At 40.3% G+C, this 20968-nt stretch overlaps 1 protein-coding gene across 1 annotated transcript; it reads left to right on the top strand.

Annotated features, from left to right (window-relative positions):
- Positions 1-699: 699 nt before the first annotated feature.
- hgfb (hepatocyte growth factor b) lies at positions 700-20640 on the top strand. Its single transcript, XM_061283831.1, has 18 exons — positions 700-896; positions 3349-3508; positions 4476-4588; positions 4916-5030; positions 6813-6955; positions 8173-8293; positions 9061-9179; positions 11296-11461; positions 12076-12203; positions 12969-13062; positions 16099-16229; positions 16764-16793; positions 17268-17373; positions 17588-17662; positions 17734-17880; positions 17962-18068; positions 18217-18359; positions 18994-20640. The coding sequence occupies exons 1-18, from the start codon at positions 848-850 to the stop codon at positions 19177-19179; spliced, it is 2133 nt and encodes a 710-aa protein (XP_061139815.1). The 5' UTR covers positions 700-847; the 3' UTR covers positions 19180-20640.
- Positions 20641-20968: the final 328 nt, after the last annotated feature.

The following is a 20968-nucleotide window of genomic DNA, read 5'->3' as shown; positions in this document are numbered from 1 at the left end:
ATTGAGTCAGAAGTCTCCCCCTCCATCCATCCATTCATCCATCCATCCATCCATCCATCCATCCATCCATCCATCCATCCATCCATCCATCCATCCATCCATCCATCCCTCACTTTAATTTTGTAATTATATGATGGGCACTTAGCCTGCGAGTTCACAGAAGCTATGGAAACCCTTGGTGCGATGTCTGGGGGACATACTAAGGTCATTTCCTATCTCACACTGTCATCACTGGAGGTAGAGATGGCACTCATCAGGCATTAGGATGTTTTCATCCAGGACGCACCCCCATCACCCCCACTATAACCACCGTACTTCTTATCAGGACCAACTGAAAGACAAGCTGTAGTGTAAACACATTTAGGAAGTTGAAAGTGCTGTTTTTATTCAATTGTGGCAAAATAAATATTGTGCCCCACAAATTCTGCCCATAAAATGTGAAATTGTGAGTCCTTATGTTGCTTATTTGTCATTGAGTTATTTTAACTTTCAGCAAGAATTTCGGTGTTCCAGTAAATCTGTGGGGAGATTGTTGTTGCTTTCAAAAATAATTATGTGATGATGGGGAATGGTGTTTTGTAACTTCAATATGACTTTTCAGTTAAGGATTAAGAAGGTCGAAATAAGAAGTTAATGGGGTGGGCGCGAGACGTAGAGGGAGGGATGAGGAGGAGGAGGAGGAGGGGGTGGAGGAGCCGAGGAAGAAATACTTGGAGGAGAGGAGACGCATCCTCTGCGCAGTGGTGGAGGCAACATCTTCCAGTGAGCGTCGGACTCCTCTTGTACTTTGAGCTCTTTTCTTTCTCATTGCTGAGTTTTTTGTTTGGTTCATGAAACGTGGATTGCGATGTGGATTTACAAGCTACTGCTGACTCTCTCCGTGCTGTCCTACTCAGGTAAGTTTGACCGTGGGTTGCTTTTTCTTGCCGTGGCGCACGACCAAGTGAAAGTATTCAGTGATCCTCCAGCCGAGCTGATAAGAACAATTCCGATGCATTTGTGCAGATAGATTTATTTATCTTTTACCCTGAATCCTTGCTGTAATGGTCCACAAATGCCCCACGTGACCGCTTCACGAGTGTCAATTTGTACCTTGCGCATGTTAAATGCGTCTTCGTAGACGCACAAGAAGGCACTTGCGTGCGCGTTCGTGTTTGCGTGAGCGGAGGAACCGAAGTTATGACTCGTCTTGACCGCTTTGTGTCATTGATTTGCATGCGTCATCATTATTATGCGCGTGCGCGCGCGCGTATCCATGCATGTGTTGGTAGAAACCTCGGATTACATGAGTTACTCTATATTAGTTAAGGTTTAATTAAGGACGAGTCTGTCACAATAAAACTCTTTCATGTTTTATAAAGTTTTTATTGTTGTAATTTATTGTCATCGTATATTTTTTGACAACATTTTCAACATACTGCTACCAAATTGTTTGTCTTTTGTTTCCTGATTTATGGAAACATTCCAACATGACAAACAACCATGTTGTTGGGCTAAGAATACAATTCAAATAGATTTATGTTCCACAATGCTATTGTATGTATATATTGCCAAGTTAGTATTTTGCGCAAACCACAGTTTTATTTTTATCAAGTTCATTTTGGTATTTAAGGAGTACTTGAATTTTCCCAATGCACCAAATATGATAAAACGTTCCTCAGTTTCGATGAGGTTATATCAAATGGTCCCTTGGTTATTGCGTCATATTAGCTTCATCTGAGCTGCAGGTGGCAGTAATGCTCATTGGCGGTCAAGGGGTCACCGAGGTGGTATTAATCTTCTTTTAACCAGATAAAAAAAATATATAATGTTGCCTTGAAATGAGTTTAATTAATTCCATGACCATGATCGTATCCTAAGACTCACATATTGTAAATCACATTCTTAATATTGTACTGCATAAAACCCACAGTCCAAAAATGTGTGCCACAAATTATATTTATACAAGAAGATGGATGCACAAAAAAACAACTCTACCTAATGCATTGTCCTTCCTATTTCTGATGGGTTTATTGGCAGTTCATGAATGCATTACAGCCATTATTGTTCTTCAATGATATTGTTCTTCAACTTAAAGGATACCATTAATTGATGGTTGCTCGATGTTGTGAACTTTGCTGCTGCCATCATCAGTAGGTGTCCGAAGAACGAGAAAAAAACATCTGCTAAACTCGTATCAAAAAATCCATAAGCCAAGCCACTCGTATCTTAAGACACCGCTGTATATTGTAGGCCCTCAGTGTGTGCGGCAATGACACATTGAGTAGCGACACACAAGTGAATTTATTTCAACATAAAAACGTCGTCATCAATGGGTATCTGAATACTTGTTTTTCAATATGTGTACTGAAACTGGCTGGTGACTACGACAGGGTGGATCACTCTTCAGTTTGCGTCCCTGACGTAAAGTTCTTATGAATGAATGAATGAATGAATGAATGAATGAATGAATGAATGGATGAATGGATGATCGATTAATGCATAAACAAACGAACAAACAACTAAATATATGAATGAACAAACAAACAAACAAACAAAAATAAATAAATAAATAAATAAATAAATAAATAAATAAATAAATAAATAAATAAATAAATAAATAAATAAAGACATAAAGACATAAATACATAAACAAATAAACAAATAAACAAACAAATAAATAAATAAATAAATAAATAAATAAATAAATAAATAAATAAATAAATAAATAAATAAATAGCCAGATAGTGACTGTACGTCTACAGCTGTTTATGATTCATATCCACTCATCTATTACATGAACCGCTTCTCCTCGTATTGTTTAAAGCTGTGATCAGTCGCTGCATTTCGCAAATATAAATCTGGCACGTACACTAAATTGCAACATGCTACAACAGTTGGATGTGTCATCCACGTCCACTTGTGGTTCTACTGTCTCATCATAATAATGTGTCCATGGTCCATTTTGAACACTTGCCGACCAAATACGATGTAAATTTAAGTGGTTTACTATTAAGAACATTTCACTGTACGACCCACATCACTGCAATCTGTGACGACAACGTTAAACATAAGACATTTCCATGGGCCTGCGGCATCTGTAACTCACTATCAACATTGACCTCAATCGCTCATAGCCACACCCTTCCCATCAAGTTATTCATCCACACCTGTCACCCGCTAATGAACCTTCCTATTCAAACCCCGCTATCTCGTCCCAAGATGCCGCTTGCTCGCTCACTGCTCCCGGTCTGCCTGACTCCCATTACCGACCCGGCCTGTGTATTGACCCATCTAGCCCTGTTTGCTGCCTGTCCTGACCACTTGTCTGTTGTCCAATGCATATTTTATGCGGTGTCTTTGTATCAGAGGGCCGAAGAAATGCACTGCAGGACTACCAGAGGACTGATGGCGTGCGCCTGGTTGCCACATCCTCAAGCCCCTCCCTTTTGACCAAAAGCCGGAAGGTCGGCATGGCCAAGTGTGCTCGAACCTGCAGCCGCAACAGAAAACTCCCTTTCACCTGCAGGTAATGCCTACAATGAAATGCTGTTGTATTACCACTGAAAGTGTGGACGTTATGCACAAGCCCTTCAACTTCATAACGAAACGTCAGACCTTTTGTGTCTTTTTGTGCAAGGGTTTATCAGATTTTTGAATCCATCTTCTCATGATAGGCCAATTTTGTATGTGGCAAAGTCAAACTGGCTTTTGAAACAGAATTTTCAAAGACTTCAAATTGATTTTCATGTTTCCTGGCGAGTCATCAAAGTTTCCCACAATGCTTTATCCATAATTGATGACAAAAAGTAATATTTTTCATAGCAATTGGGGAAAAAAAATCCCATTTGAAGTTCCACTGGAAATAGACAAAATGACCAGTTTTCTATTGCACCATTCAAAGATTAAATGAGAGTTTTGTAGTTTTATGGAGAGTCACCAAACTGTAATGCACAATCCATCCGCAATGACAACAATTGAAATTCGTCCCAATTTAGCGCCACTTCTGTGTGTACAATACATAATATGGTAGCAATGGAAAAACATAGTTTGGAAAATGTATTCTTATGCATCTGCAGATATGGTCGAATAGACCCTCAATTAACTCTTCATACAAAAGAATGTCTGTTGTTTTGGATGTGGCAGCTTGAGACTTTTTTCTGCATCTATTCATGATAAACATGCCCATCAAATGTCATGGTTTTAAGTGAAACTAGCTTTGGGGGGCTAAGGATTTTTGGATTTGTAACCATATCGAAAGTAAATTTTCACATGTCTCCAAGACAGGCCTAAAATAATTTGGCCTGTTCTTAATGATGATAAAAGAACAAAACCACTTCAAGAGGGCCTTGTTTTTCAAATTTTCTCACTCAGGTATTTTTCAAGTTTAGCAGGCTCCTTTTATTAGGGTAATTGAATGGAATGTTGCCTGTATGCTTCACTTTGCCACTTTCTTTTTTTCCTTCTCACTGTCTCGTTTGTTTATTTGTGTCCAGAGCGTTCCTCTATGATTACCAAAACGGGAAATGCCAGTGGCTGTCTTTTGACCGCAACTCGCCCGTCGCCCAGACGCAACACGACTTGAACGTCCAACTGTATCAAAAGAAAGGTGACGATCCCACACAAAGTTGCTATTGCTGTCTGAAATGGGCAAAAACAACAACAACCCACAAGTATTTTTAGCCTTGTAAAGACATCTTCCCTTGAGAGATAAACAAGGGAAGGGCAAGGACCGATGTCGTTGTTTATTGTGTCGCAGCACATTATGCTTCATTTTGTGCCATTACGCGACCTTTTGTGTGAACGATGGGAATTCCTCTCGCCCTACAAACAACTTTAAATGCACAACACATGTGGAAAGTCTTCATGCAAACACATTTGACTCATTAAAGCAAGATTGTAAATATTCCGATTCTTTTTTTTTTTTTTTTTTCAGACTACGTTCGTGAGTGCATCACGGGTACTGGTGAGAGCTACAGGGGTCGAAGATCAGCGACAGTTAGTGGGATACAGTGCCAGGCTTGGATTTCCCCTATTCCTCATGAACACAAGTAAGAACCATTTAATGTAGATTTATATAGTTGTGTTGGTTTTGTCTGGTTAGTGATGCAATTAGTCAGTAGCCGTCGGCCGCGATGCATTCCTGTGTGCACGATATACAGTAAGAGCGTAAGAGCGTAGGAGCACCCGGGGTGCAGTGCTTCATCAAAAATGCAAACGTCAGTTTTTGCTGCAGGCTTTCTGTTTACCCAAATATGAGCGTCTGTAAACAGGATTATATCTACATAACAGCATAGGGTGGAAGCTGGAAGTACCTCCCCACCGAGTTACATTTCCAGATAAAGCACCATTTTTCTAATCGGATGCCCTGTAAAAATATAACAAGCCCATTAAAGAAGATTTTAGTCATGCAAGGAGTAAAACATTGTTTCTCCACTGTGCTATGGTGAAAGTCTTAAACACAGGTGAGTCATCGAAAGGGATTCTATGCTTATGTTCAGTATAAGAGCCTAGTTGCAGTGGAGGTAGGTGGCTTGGCCCAAGGGAAAATACCTAAAATAACAAAACCAGGTTCAAACGTGTCATCAATTGAGACTGTTGGGAGCGACTGATAAAAAGAGAAAAATTGGTAATTGTTCCTGTTCGGATACAGAGGATAATAATAACTTTCAATTTTGACTTCAGCTTAACACGGGAGGACGCTAGACAAGGCTATAATGAAACTAGTATGGCTACTACGGTGTATTTATGGTGTATTTTCTGCTTTGAGACCAGAGATGTAGTGGCCATCGGGAAATTTGGGGAAAATGTATGGATTTTTCTAAACGGCCGTTGTATTTTCAGGATGCTCAAACCACGTGATGGCCACCCCCCCTTGGGCAATTAACTATAATAGTGTGGAGCAATCGACGTTTGTATTACGTCGTGGGGTCCAGACCTCACCAATTTACTTTGGTAGCTTGACAGCAGCCATACTTGGCAATGTTTTTCCGGGTGACAGGGGCTGTCGGCACCCTGCGTTGATGATTAAGTTTTGTAACGGGATGTCCAACACAGGTGAATATTCACAGTATACCCCTTCATGTGACCACGTATTCTTGCGTCGCCATACGAGGTAATTGTTTCTTTCATGTCGGAACGGTACTAAAACAGTCAAGAAAGATATTTTACTGACGTATCCAGATGGCATTTGGATACATTTTTCCAAAGAACCACCAGTTCAGAGATTGTCTTTCAGTCATCACTTGGAAAAACCCTACTTGGCTCACAGTGTGGCTCTCTGGAGGCTCAGGCCATGTGCGGTCCTGATGGAGAATATATGAGTCAGAGTCATCATTGGCGATTGTTTACATTTCTCCCTGCTATGGCCTCATGGAACACTTAGAGTAGATTGTTTTCAGTGGTAGGAAGTAACCAATTAGAAATACTGCACTTTGGTGCTGCGCTAAAATAGATTGTTTTACTGTTTTTATTTTTTGTGTATTAAGCAATTTGAACCAACTGAAGTTGTGTATGTTACATAGTTTTATGCTCGTGTCCAGACTAGATGGATGGTGGTGCTTTACGGTCCAGTCTGGTTTAAGTGTGACTGTTTGCCACCTCTGATTCTTCGACATGTGATGCACTCTCATTAAGTCACGGCGATGACTCTGCATCAATTCCGCTCACACCGGGAGGACACTGACCGCTCGGGACAACAATCGCTGTGGTCATGAGTGTATTTGTTTTTCTTTTCCCAAAAAACGCTCTCCACACGCTACCTGCAAAAAGCTTGCAGATGGTCTCTGCACATGTGGCGCGTGTTTGCGTTACGGCTGCTCTGCTCTCAACAGATTCACGTCCAGCCGCTTCAACAAGAAGGACCTAAGGGAGAACTACTGTCGAAACCCGGACAACTCCACTGATGGACCGTGGTGCTTTACCACCGACCCGCGCCGCAGACACCAGGAGTGTGGAATACCGCAATGCTCTCAGGGTAGGCCACATGCACAAACACATGTTTAGGAGTGGATAGGGTGATATCAAGCACAATTGAAAAAGAGTTTGGGTTCGAAGTACCTAATTTGAAACCCCAATCCTGGCCCTCGTTTGAAACTAATCCTGGTTTAATATGGTAAGCAAGTTTTCAAATGCTCATTTTATCCTGTAGCCTTGCCTTAAAATCTTTATTTGGAACCCTGGCTAAAACCCCTCAAATAAAATTTGAACCCCCGTCTTGAGACCTTACTTTTAATCTTGGTTTTGAAATATTATTGAAATGCTTACACTTTATTGTACCGTAATTTTCGGACTATAAGTCGCACCGGAGTATAAATCGCACCAGCCATAAAATGCCCAAAAAAGTGAAAAAATTTTGAAAAAAAACTGCGATTTATAGTCCGAAAATTACGGTAACGTTAATCCAAACTTGAAAGCCTCATTTGAAACACCCTTGATACCTTGACAAGGCTTGAAACTCACACTTCAAACACTACTTTGCTCTAACCATAACTTTATATATAATACTTAACCTTGTATGAAACCCAGAACTTGAAACCCTAATTCGAAGCCCTATTGCTGTTTTGAAACCCTACTTTGAGGGCAACCATAACTACCATGGGCGGCGATAAAAACAAGTTTGACACCCTTGTTTAATAGGAAACATGCTCGCCTCAAAGAGCGCACAGCTCGCTTGCAAAAGTATCGCACGCACGCAGTTCATTGTGTAAAAACGCGCTCTGCCTCAGACATCTGCCCCTAATCTGCACACGCCGTGTTGTTGACAGTAGACAGCATGTAGCAGTCGGTGTGCAACAAATGGGGGATTTTCCTGCATGAAAGGAATCAGCACCTTCATGCTTAGGTGTGTGTGTGTGTTGCAGTCAAATCTATGCCATAGAAACAGAGGTGTTTATTAAAAAAAAAGCTTGCGCAACCTAGAAAATACCGTAGTGATCTAATATATATGCAATGAAATGTTATTTAGTTTTCCTAGAGGCCATAAATCGAAAAGTCTTTGTGCTCAAGAGTCACATTTGAATTTTAAGACAGACAGATGGGCCATTAGATGGGGTAAATGAGGTTAAAATTGATGGAAAATGATTAAATAAAACAGTTCATTTTAGTGATGAATTAACCGTTTCTCATTTTGTTTCAATTAGTTCTCTAAAGAGTGTTGATTTTATTGTACGCGTACGTGTCACGCTTGTATAGTGGAATGCATACATTGTAACGGGGAGGACTACAGAGGACCCATGGACCACACGGAGAGTGGAAAGGAATGCCAACGCTGGGATCTGGAGGAGCCACACAAGCATCTGTACCAACCTGACAGGTGACACACACACTAACACCGTTAATTAGGTTACATGACAACATTGATTGCTCCTACTTCATCTTGGTGGGAGCGTCAGATTATCTGAAAGTCTCCATACAAGGAGTTTTGCTAAAGTGCTCTGTAAAGTCACTTAATGCTTTGTTGAATTAAGCCGGTTTGCTTTGTACACCTGGGAACTGTTTCAATTTGTGAGTACAAATGCCTGCCACGTCTCCTTTTAGAGTCATGTCACGTGCATGTGCTGCACTCGGTCGGCTCAGTGTACTTACATATCCCAGTTGGGACTTGCGTTGTGTTTTTAGCAGTGATTTGCTGGGAAAACTTTTCATTCTGATTAATTGCTCTAACTTTCCGGTAAACCCAGTTCAGATTCTGAAGCGTAAAATTTTTCAGAAGGGAGTTCTTAAATTTTACTTCCTGATTTTGTGTCATGTTTGTGGAGGCAGGAGGAATACGTGAGTAACTTCCAGACAGGAGACTAGACGGCAAAACAAATAAAATCAGTGTTTGCGTAACCTAGGTTATTCTTTCGGTGGACTGATAAAGTTAGCAACGGGTCTTGCGATCGGTTGCTAGATTAATTGATTGATTAAACAGCGATCCTGGAAGGAAGCACAATGCAAGTTTCATGGAAACACTTCCATGGAAATAAGACATTTGATATGAGTGCTTTCTCTCCCTTTTAGTTTTTCAATCATTCTTTGACAGTGTTTTCTATCAAGTCCAATGATGTCATGCCTTTAATGACAAATGTTTCACATTAGGTATCCTGACAAGGGCCTTGATGATAACTACTGCAGGAATCCAGACGGACGCCAGAGGCCCTGGTGCTTCACCACCGACCCAAACACAAGCTGGGAGTACTGCGCTATCAAAATTTGTGGTAATATAATAATTTGTATTTATTTTATTGATTACAGTGTGAGATTTGCACTGCTGCTGTTATATGGTCTCCCCAATGTGGTACTATAAAAAAAAAGTCACCAAATTAAATGTTCAAACGGTGCATAATGTTACAATGGCATGCATTTTTATTTTTAATACGCGTGTGTTGGATCAACTCCCACTCAGAATTCTGGAATTTGCCATAATGAGCCCTGATTGGAAATAGTTACCCTAGATAGATGGGTAGGGGTATATTGTGATTTTTTTTTTTTTTTTTTTTTTTTTTTAACCTCTGCCATCTAATGTGGAATATGGCTTCAAAGTATGATGCTCCTTTTGAGGATTCAACATGAAAGAGGGAATGCTAAGGCCTCTTAATCATTTTGCGTCTTACTGCTCCATTTGTGATCTCATTGCGACATGATAAAACACAATTATGGGAGCAAAAATATGAAAGCGAGACTGTCGTGGTGGAACGTGGTGGAAATATCAACTTGCCAAGCATCGCAGGGAAGATCCTTTCAGCTGGTGATGTTCCTCAAAAGTCAACAAATAACTCAAATGCACACACTTAGAGGTAAAATAAGCTTATAGTATTCATGAAAAAGTGAAAAAAAAAATTACAACAACAAAATCATTCAGCAAGAACCACTTGATTTGTTTTAGTGAGCCACAAATGATGTGGTAGACTTGATCGGAACCCTCGGCCTCATTTTTCACCCATGCTGATGTGTTCAAAAGTGACCCGTTAAACAGCGATGAGTTCTTTTGTGAACTCAGTGTAGTGCCGCACAGTCATCCGCCTTCTTGGCACCATGTTTACTAGGATGGCACTCGTCCATGCAAAGTAACTAGTGGTTCAGCGTCCCTGGCCTCCCCCTTTTTTTTTTACCCCCCTCATGTTTTTCCTGCCTTTAAAAAAAAAAAAAAAAAAAAAAAAAAAAAAAAATCACCCGCCTCCTCGCTGTCTGTGATATGGAGGTTTGTTGTAAACGGAGCGAGTTTACGACCCAGTGAGTCTTAATGAAAACAAGGCAGCGAGAGTGAAGGAGCACAGTGTTCTTTTCTCTGTCAACATTTGAAATATATATATACATTTTTTTTTAAACATATAAAAGTTGCTTCGAATTCATTTTAAGGGCCAATAAAAACAACTAAATTAATTGGGGATTTATACCAACATGGGCTCATTATATGGAGTTCACATTTTAACCTAAAAATGGCAGTACAGTTTAGTATGTCAAAAGCCATAGACAGAGTGCTGTGTATTGTAGTGTACGTGTCTTGGCTAGCTGGGCTATTATATTATAACAGAGATGAGCTTACTCCCCCGGTAAGCTGCAGTAATATTAATCATTCTTCCCAAAGGATAAAGAATCTATGCCTCTGATCTGTCGATCTGTCTGTGAGTTGCTCAATAGTTTGTGCTCATTGTGCTTAGGGACGGCAGAACACATGGAAGTATGTCACATTCTCATCACACCTCAACATAAAAACAAATGCAAAATTTATGGTGCGTAAACTCGATTTTGCTGATCTTAATAGAAAAGAATGTGAATCTCCTGTGATGGGGGAAATCCACAGATAAACTGCAGCTTTGTTTAAGTCGCACGGGTGAAAAGTGGAGGAGAATTCATAGTTCCTGGACCCTACACAATTGTGAATTTTTGGGATTTGATGTTGATGCAGGTGTTTGGGGTTTTCTGGGTGGGTCTATTTTGGTGAATCGTGGACTCATTTCATAATTTGTCTGCACACTTTGCCGCACCCTGGGAACATTCTCTCCTCTTTAATTCTCACGCTCTCCCCCATCTTATCTCTCATCTCGACTTTTGTCAGATAAGCTTTTATTGCGACGCGTATCATTGCTTCTCTGTGCAAATTGCAGTACAATTAGTCACACAAATATTCCTTTTTTATGATCTATATCTCTTAAGTGTCCAACATGGCAAAATATGTTTTTTAATTTGTATCATTTGTTGGACTGTTTTCTTGCGGACTGTTTTATAATATATATATATATATATATATATATATATATATATATATATATATATATATATATATATATACAAAGTATGATTACTGAAGGCCATAGTGTTTTGCCCCTGCAGAATCGCCTCTAAAAAGAACTGTGGTGGAAACCAGTGAGTGCTACCAGGACAAAGGAGAAGCTTATAGGGGGACGGTGGACATGACCCCCACTGGGCTCACCTGCCAACGCTGGGACTCGCAGTACCCCCACAACCACTCTTTCATTCCGCAGGCGTACACTTGCAAGTGAGTCTCTTCGTCCGTTCGTTTGTTCGTTCATCCATCCATCCTTCCCTCACTCCTTCACTCACTCACTCAGCGCCAATAATAGTCTCAAAAGTCTACATACCCATGGTCAAAAGGCAGATCTTTGTGATATGAAAAAGGACACCACAATAAATCTTTTCCACCGTTAATGTGATTAATAAACAAATGCAACCCAGTTTTTTTGAGAGGAGAAGTAAAAATAAACTGAGATGATGTGATCGCACAAGTGTGCACGCTCTCTTATTAGTGGGAATGTGGCTGTGTTCAGAATTAACCAACCACATGGAAATTAGTGGAAATGAAATAACAAAACTGCTACAGTAATTTCTGGCGAGTACTAGCTAGTTAGCACATGTGACAATCCCATCTTCATGGCTGGGCTATGAGTTAGGATGGTAAGATGGTAGCCCTAATTGGGTGTTCACACGTGCAACCATATCTACAAGCTATGGGGCACAATAATGTAGGAAAACATTCTCAAATGACTTTTCTTGGTAAACCTTCTCTTTTATTTATGTCATCACAAAAATCTGGCACTAGAACAGGGGTGAGAAGACTTTGTTATTCGCTGTACATTTCTTTTTGCTTTCCAGGGATTTGAGAGAAAACTATTGCCGGAATCCAGATGGCCAAGAATTCCCATGGTGCTTCACAACGGACCCGAGAGTGCGCACCATGTTCTGCACCAACATCCCTCAATGCGGCTCCCAAAACAAGCCTGGTGAGAGACTGGCTTTGCACTCTAAAATAGCAGCGGCTGGATTCCTTTTCTCACAATAAGAGTTGTGCTTTGCCCAACTCAAAGTGCAAATCACACGCACACGATTGGAGATGTATTTTCACCATGTCCCTGTGGGCAGCTATAGGAGTGTGGGAAGGCCTCGCCACCACGTCTCACATAAACAAAGGCTGATGGTGTAAATGGATTAAAGCTGTCTGGTATGATTCTTGTGGATATAAAGAGCGTGTGATGCTATACGGCCAGAAAATATTCCCGTGAGATCTTCCAGATACAGAAACTGAAACTACTATAGATATTCCAATTTTGTTGTGTACTAAAGTGACAATGAAGGTTACTTTGAAGATAGTTTGTGGTAGGATCTGCATTACAGAGTAATCAAGATTTTCTGTCATAAGAAGTGAGAGGTAAAACATTGGGAACACCTCTCATTTTTAATGCCTCACTTTCCTGGTGCATGTTGCGTTTGTGTCAATGAGACATATAATTATTCAAAAATAACGAGACATAAAAGAAAAAGAGTTCTCTTTTTCATTTCTTGGATTCAGCTTTAACAAGAAGGTTCACAAAACCTCTTACATAAATGCAACGAGACCATCTAGCAACATGAATTATTTTAATGTAGACTCTTGATTTCCATTCCACCGTTTTGAACAGAAATGCAATATTTTGAAGTAAATTCACATTTATATAACCATATTTTAGGCTCGCTGAGTTTCATCCTCTTTCTTTTGTTGTTTAATTCAGATTGCTATGAAGGCTTTGGAGAGAAATATCGAGGGGAACGGTCAAGGACGAGATCCAATCTGCCTTGCTCTCCCTGGGAGGAGCACAGCCACAGGTCAGCTTACTGCATTCAACCCAAAAATCCATTTATACAAATCCTTTCACCATTTTGTCACATACGTCTTGGTAGCATCACACAGACTGTACCATTAATGTCATATGACAGATGATGAGCATATGAGAAAACATTTAAAATTCGTAAATGTTGATTTGAGCCTTCTTCTATTACACCAGTTTGAATGTGTGAAGTGTTCACGAGAAAAATCTTATGTAAAGAAAACGGCTTTGATGCAAGACACTGATGATAATGGCAGTCTGGTTCCGAGTCTGTCCCCTGAGAAATATCTACTAGTAATTCTCTTTAAAACTATTTTGGACACACATTTGACCTCCTTTCTAACACATTCAGCTGGATTTGTTTTACTGTATTTATTTTTTCCATTATAAACGTAAGACTTTTGGACATCTGGCAGTGCAACTTCAAACAGCATATTTTTGCCAGTTTTTCCTTTGTAAGCAATAGTCGTTCCCTTTCTGACACTCGTTAGTACCCTGCCGCTTATTGTTTACAAACACAATGATAAGCTCCATAGCGCTTGCATCGTTGCTTTACATAGACATCAGCAGCCAGTCTAGGAGATCATCAAAAAGGGCAGCAACCCAGGAAAAAAAAGCACACAAATACTGGCTTTAACAAAATTAGTTGGACCTCAGTCTTATTTCTTCATTGTGAGCAATTTAAGCTTCCAACTATTGTGGTGAACACTTTGGCAGGGTATCTGCAGAAACTTACCAAGACTTAAATTTGACTTTCCAAAAATAAACCCACAGTTGCAATGAAAAATGACACTTCTTCAACATCAAATCCGTAATGCCGAGGTCTTAAATTGCCATGGATCCTTTAATCAACATTGCTATTTCTTTCTCGTAAAAAACTAAAGAAGTTGATGAATTTATAGTTCTGGATAAAAAAAAAAAAAAAAAAAAGAGTTCCATGATTGCATCATGGAACTGGACTTTGTCCCAGCTGACTTTGAGGAGAGATGTACACCAGGAACTGATCATTAGTCAGTCACGGAGCACATATAGAGAGAAAATAAAAATCCAAGCAACCTTAAAAACTGTTTTGGTTTAGGGGACGGAACATCTGTTCCAGCCTGTCCCAGTGCACAAAACAAGGTCAATGCTCAGAGGAGTTTGGTGTGGAAGAACACATTTTGGATGAGCTACAACATGCACAGTCCAACATATTGTCAAAAAAAATTCCAGATGAGTGGACTGAGCTACAACCAACTCTAATGGTCTGATTTACAAAGATCCCAAATTGAGGTCACTAAATTACGATTTTGGGAGATGCCCGCAAATGTAAAATTAATTTAAGCGATGGAATTGAAAGTGCTAGTGGGAGAGGCACTTCATCTTAATGACGATTGCATCGATGAATTGGAGGAAAGCAACCACATGAAAGCCATGTTCTGTTGGATTTAATTAACCTCAAACTCATTGCTCTGGGAAAACACGGCACAAATTTTGACATAAGGCCTACACTGAAATGACCCAGATGCACAAAAATGCAGAGTGGTAAGGAGTTATATCATTCATTGGTAATATGGCCAAAACTGCATTACTGACTAGAAAATATTCTGCAAAAATATTTTTCTTGCATCTACTCCTTTCAGAAAAAAATAATTTATTTTGAATTAATTCAACCAATGAGGTTGATGTAGTGCTGGGTGCACTCTGTTAATGATCAGGTTCCTGGTCGTTTTGCATGAGCAATTAAGTTTTTGCCTTTTGTAATTCAGATCCTTCAGCCATTTTCACAACCATTAAGTGTAACCATCTGAGTGTCCCAATACTTGAGTCCGTAGAGGAGAAAGTGTTTCTTACACATCCTCCATGCAGTAAATATTTATTTTACTATAATACCCCCTTCATAGCTTCTCAACACCTTTGGAGAAACTTCCCCTAACGATGACCTAAATATAAATCCTGATAGGGGCAATCCGCCTCACTCCTCACCTCTGACCTTGAGTCCCTCCTCCAGGCAGCACCTCAAAGTCATTCCGACGCAATCCCTGGCTCCCGCCCAGAGGGGTTCAGAGGTCAAGGTTTAGGGAGTCACCCAGAGAATTGGCTGCTAAGCTCATACTTTGAGATACGTGATAAGAGCTCATTTGTCAAAACTTACTGTGGTGTTCCTGTATGGACGAGCGTGGAGGAATTTTAGTGAGGCAAAATCATGTGTCAAAGAGTGTAGGTGGCTGTTTATGTGAGTAATTTCTCTGTGCATCACCTCCTTATCTTGTCCCGCAGGACAGAGAGCCTACACAGCTGTGTACTTCCACTGGCCAGATCCTATCTGCATGCATTTGTTCAGCTTTTATAGGAACTCAATCGCCAGGAAGTCCTGTTTTTATTACATATCTTCTTTTAGAGCGTGAGCAAAAGGGTGCAAAAGTTGTCTTGACATTCTTTTAATCATGTGTCATTATTTTCAGGCCAGGCTGAGGTTTTTTTTATTTTTGAATACGTTTTTACTTTTTTCAATTTTACAAGCGTATTTGAGAATTCAGCCTTTTTAAATCGTTTCCCTGAGAAACATGAACATTGATAGATCCGTCGAGTATGGGTAGATTCACAGAAAATATTATAACAGAGCAATGTCTGAAAGCACTTTTCTGTGTCGGTTATTTCATGGTCGCTTTATTTAATTGGAGAGGTCATTCAAAAACTAAACTTGTTCAAAAAAAAGTTTTATTGCAGTGTCGAAGTTTAATGACTCACCATTAAATATTTAACTCTAATAACTCCACAAGGTCGGAACTAAACAAAAAATGTTACCTAGCAACCTGACAGTTGGTAGGCATATCCATCATGAATAGAACTGCAAAAAAGTCTCAAGGAACCATGCCCGAAAAGACAAATGAAATTTGCCAAGTAGATTGTGGTCATTTTTTGGTCGCCATTTCCTTGGGACTTTCAAAAAATGTATCAGACTGCTTGCTACCAAATGTGAAAAATTAATTAAATGTGTTTAGTTTTTGCGCTCACTATTGATTTGTTATGGAGACCTTTTGGTGTTTTATAGTGGCGAGAGGGGAATGACAGTCGCAGGCCTTGAGAAAAACTACTGCAGAAACCCTGATAATGACAAACACGGACCGTGGTGTTACACCAACAATTCTGCCATTCGTTGGGACTACTGCAACGTGAAACCATGTAAGTGTGCACTTGAGAACAATGGGCTCCTTCAACAAATTTGTGGTCATTGTTTCCTAAAAGCTACCATATTAGCACACATTTTAAAAAAGCTTAGTCCACCATTGAGTGGTTCTTTTGAATGATACTGTTTGTGTTAAAAATCTACCTATGGTCTGTTTTCCTATTATTTAACTAATAATGAATAACCCACAATAGAAGTGACATTAGCTAAGTGTAGTAACATTGTCAAGGAAGTAGGATTCATTATTTGCTTGGATGGGAAATTGTTTTTGGTAGAAAGTAACGCGACTTGTCATGGCCGGTATATGTACAGACACAGAATACAAACTAGTGATACAATTTTGCTGTTGAGTGGAAAATTCACACAGACATTGTATGATCCTGTTCGCCACACATGACAAATTGAGGGTCCCTGTTGGCTGTGACATTTGACCCGCAGTAAATGCAATCTTCTTGTGCATCCCTTCCTCTCCTGTTGGTATTGGTTAATCCTGGCTGACCCCATTTTTTTGTCTCCTGTGCTTTGTGCAGGTGATGCATCCCAGAACACCATTCCAATAGGTGAGTGTCTAAGGCAGCTCATCAATCTGCTTTTGCCTGATTCAGAGTTAATGACAAACTTGTTTGTGGACCGCAGCTATTTGCGTGGTACAAGGAAATCCATTAACAATCGGCAACAACATAATTTCCATGTTTGCATCTTTTTGTCATCCTCCAAGAAAAATGACTACAGTTACAGAAGTTGACAGTCACTTACAGTAATTGTGAAAGTCTTCTTCGATTGTGTCTTCATGATATCATTGTACTGCCCCCCCCCCTGAGATAAATCTCATACACCGGGAGTTAGGATAGTAGCATCATTTAATTCTGAACATATTTCATTATTTTTTACCAAGTTCTTTTACTATGGTCTTAGTTTAGTGCGATATTTGTCATTTATTCATTTTTAATGTTAACCTCAGCCTTGAACAGCCCTGCCGGTAATTGCATTGAAATGTAAGGTCCGCCTGTATTTCTATTTGCACGCATGCACAGGTGAACTGTCCTCCGTGGGGTGTTTCGTCCATAAGAGGGCCCGAATCGTCGGCGGAGGTCCGTTGCACGTGTCAGCCGGCAGCTGGATGGTCAGCATACAAAAAGGGTACGGCCGACTCTTTAATAATCCACACATTTTTCCACACTCCTGAAGGGCACGCAGCTCTCTGGGAACTTATTAAACACCATCATTAATATTCCATGCAACTGCTTTGAAAACATCATTTGATGAAACTGTAAATATCACAGGCATTAATCTGCCGGATATGCTTTGATCAATCTAATTGATTGAATTTATTTCTTTGGGGATTCTTTTGCAGATCGACGCACTGGTGTGGGGGTTCGCTGGTACGAGAGGAGTGGGTACTCACAGACAGACAGTGCTTCTCCTCGTGGTACCTTTGTAACTTCAGTTTTTGTTTTTATGTTGGTGTTTTGCCAATCTAACTCTTCCATTGTACTTCAGCGTTCCTGATCTGAACGAGTATCGGGTATGGCTGGGGGTGACCAATATCGCAGACCCAGCTGATTGGGACACGAAACAAGAAGTGCGCATAGCACAGGTGATATGCGGTCCCGAAGGTTCCAGTTTGGCCCTGCTAAGACTCTCAAAGTGAGTGACACTCGCCGCAAGTTAGAGCTCATATATAGGGGTGCACAAAACGCTGACTGTGCGTACTTTATTTTGTTGCAGGCCAGCACGCCCCGCTGACAACGTGCACATCATTCAGCTGCCAGTGGACGGCTGCTCCATTCCTGAAGGAACACTTTGTAAAATGTACGGATGGGGAGAGACCAAAGGTATTTCTACATTATGTATCAATTTATAATTTTGAACTTACTTTACTTTATTATTTTTGTTTAACATAAAACAAAAAATAAATACAATTATATCACTTTGTTACTTTGGCAGGTCAACTTTTCAAATTTGTGCTTTTGACTTCCTCAGGTACAGGCTATGACGACATCCTGAAGGCTGTCAACCTTCCCATCGTGAGCAACGAACGATGCGGAGAGCTGCACCGGGGAAGCCTGCACATCACCAACAGCAAAATCTGCGCGGGAGGTCGCAGGAACGAGGGCGTGTGTGAGGTAAAGCCCCCGTTCATACCCGCTCGGTTGTCTGAGATACAATAATTGTTCCCCGTGTGCATCGAAGCAAATCTTCTCGCTCTCGGTTCCTCGCTTTGCTTTCACAGATCTAAATCTTGAGCAAATGTTTGGACTTAATGCTGGGAGTTTCAAATAAAGTGGAGCAGCTCTTCATTGCACTACATTTCATCAGCAACCCAAAGCCCTAAGCTTTTGTGGTTTCGTGTGTTTTTGGAGATTTCTGCTACATCTCTAGCAACCACGAAAACACATTTCGCTTGCTTTCAATACGAGAAAAATCAACTTTGATATTTGGCATTTTATTATGTCCGTGCAATGGGAGAAAATCAAGAACGCTGCCCAAGTCGGAAAAGAGCCTCGCGAGTTAACCTTTCAATCAAACCCAAGTTCCTGTCACAAATATCAAGTGGCATCAAGTCTATCATAAAATGCACAACAGTGAAATAATCTTCAATTAGATGGCAAAAGGTCCAAGGGCAAGATCTCAGTGTTTATATTTTTGAAACATACAAACACATACAATTTGCTGCAAGATTTTTGTAAAATCTCAAATGTTTGCCTTTGCTCACTAAAGCTCAGGAAACTCATTGATTTAATTCATCCACCCCCACAGAGGGATTACGGCGGCCCTTTGGTGTGTCAGGATGGTGAGATCAAGGTCGTGATCGGCGTGAGCGTCCACGGCCGAGGCTGCGCTCGCGCCAATCGGCCCGCCATTTTCGTCAACGTGCCCTTCTACACACAGTGGATCTACAAAGTCTTTAGGCATTACCCTGAGCCTGAGCTCAGTGCCGAATAACCCGGCCAGGTGGTTACGCCGGAAACTACTCAGGAGGACTCCTCATCTTGTAAGTTGTACGCAGATGAGAGGAATGCTTAATAGTGGAGAAGAAATCTAATGGAAGATTTGAACACGCCAGGAACAGATGTCACACTCGCTCTGACAGTAAATGATGGTAATTAACAGGAAAAAATAGCCCATTTGCGATTCAGGTGTTTGGTAGGAAATAAAAACAGCTAATAGCAATGAGATGGCAGCATAAAATGTCCTACTCTATTTTAAATTCTAAATGGAAATTAGAAAGAAACGATAGTCTCCCCTTCTGCTGGTTAAGAAGGGCCACTGCCTCTTGTGCATCGTCCACACTGGTACTGTAGTGAACACGATAAAGGTGTGTTAAATGTGTGAATACTTTGGATTCCTGGCATTACTTGAAACCTTTAAACACCAAAGCGTGGTGGCTCCACGACCCCTCCCTCCCCCCACCAAGTGCATTTGGCGGCCAGGATCGGCCAGCCATGCTAGTACTTTTGTGTACATAGTATTTAATGAGTGTGTTTGTGGCACTCCATGTTGGGTCTTACAGACCTATGGCCGAAAAAAAATATGAATTTCCAAGAAAGTAATCAGCTATTCATTCACATCATGGTGTGTGTCTGTGTGTATATACACCGTAATTTCTGGACTATAAGCCTCACCTGATTATATACCTAATCAAAGCCACTGACTTATGTCTATGTGCTTGTATAAATACTGTACAGTATACTAAGTATTAAGTTTGTTCCTTGTTTTCTGCTCTGTTTTGACAGTTTAACTTGTATGAGCTTTAAAATATATTTTTTATTAGCTTGTGTTTTGCAATTGGGGTTGCGCACATCCAAATGTTTTAGTGCAGGGTTCCTTAAATTTGGGTTTGCAAAACAAATATCCACTTATCTTTTAAAATATTGATTTAATGTAGGTCAGGGATATTTAACTCCAGTCCTCGAGGGTCAGTTTCCTACGTGTTTTAGATGGGGCCCTCCTCTAACACGCCTGATTGAAATGATGAGCTCCTTGGAAAGCTCTGTAGAAGCTTGATAATGAGCCTTCAATGCTCTACAGAGAAACCCATTTTTCTTTGAAAAATAACTTAATGAGAGGCATTACATTTTTTGGGGTTCATTTTTTTTTTCTGAAATGCTGGAATATCATGACTTATTTATAATTATTGTATTATGAACATTATGGCAATAATGATCATGATCGTTTAACCCCAGTTACGCCAATTTGGAATTGTTCCTTATGCCCATCCCGACTTGCAAAAGTGTCCCCGTGTATTTGTGCCCTCTACATACTGTGCAGTATTTTTTTTCTCTGTATAACCCATCCACAAAAATCAACCCTTCCCCCATCCAGTATATTTAATGTGTAATCCCCTTTTTGTGTTATGTGAGGTATTCTATCATGCGTCCCATTTAATAAATCTCTTTGTCATCTGATTTCCTGCAATGACTTTTGAGTGACAACTGAAAGTGGAGGCTGTCATATGCTCTGCCTACTGTAGATGGCGCCATAGTAGCACAGCGTTTCTTCTGAAAGTCACATCCATTATTATAAATGTTTTGGCCTTCATCAACTTTTTACACAAATAATCATGTTATTAGGTCTTGAAAAATTAGACATGACTCTTGACGTACCATCTTCACTTCGTGTGTGTGCGAGGGGCAGACTAAATGTCAAAATCAATTGATGCTGTATTAAATAAATATTGCAGCTGGCAACAAAACACATTTGGATTTGACAGAGTGCACAGACACACATTTTT

This window comes from Syngnathus typhle, linkage group LG7 (assembly GCF_033458585.1).
Source record: "Syngnathus typhle isolate RoL2023-S1 ecotype Sweden linkage group LG7, RoL_Styp_1.0, whole genome shotgun sequence".
NCBI classification, from domain to species: Eukaryota; Metazoa; Chordata; class Actinopteri; order Syngnathiformes; family Syngnathidae; genus Syngnathus; species Syngnathus typhle.
Note: the sequence above shows the minus strand (reverse complement) of the source record. Positions and strands in the feature narration are given on the sequence as shown.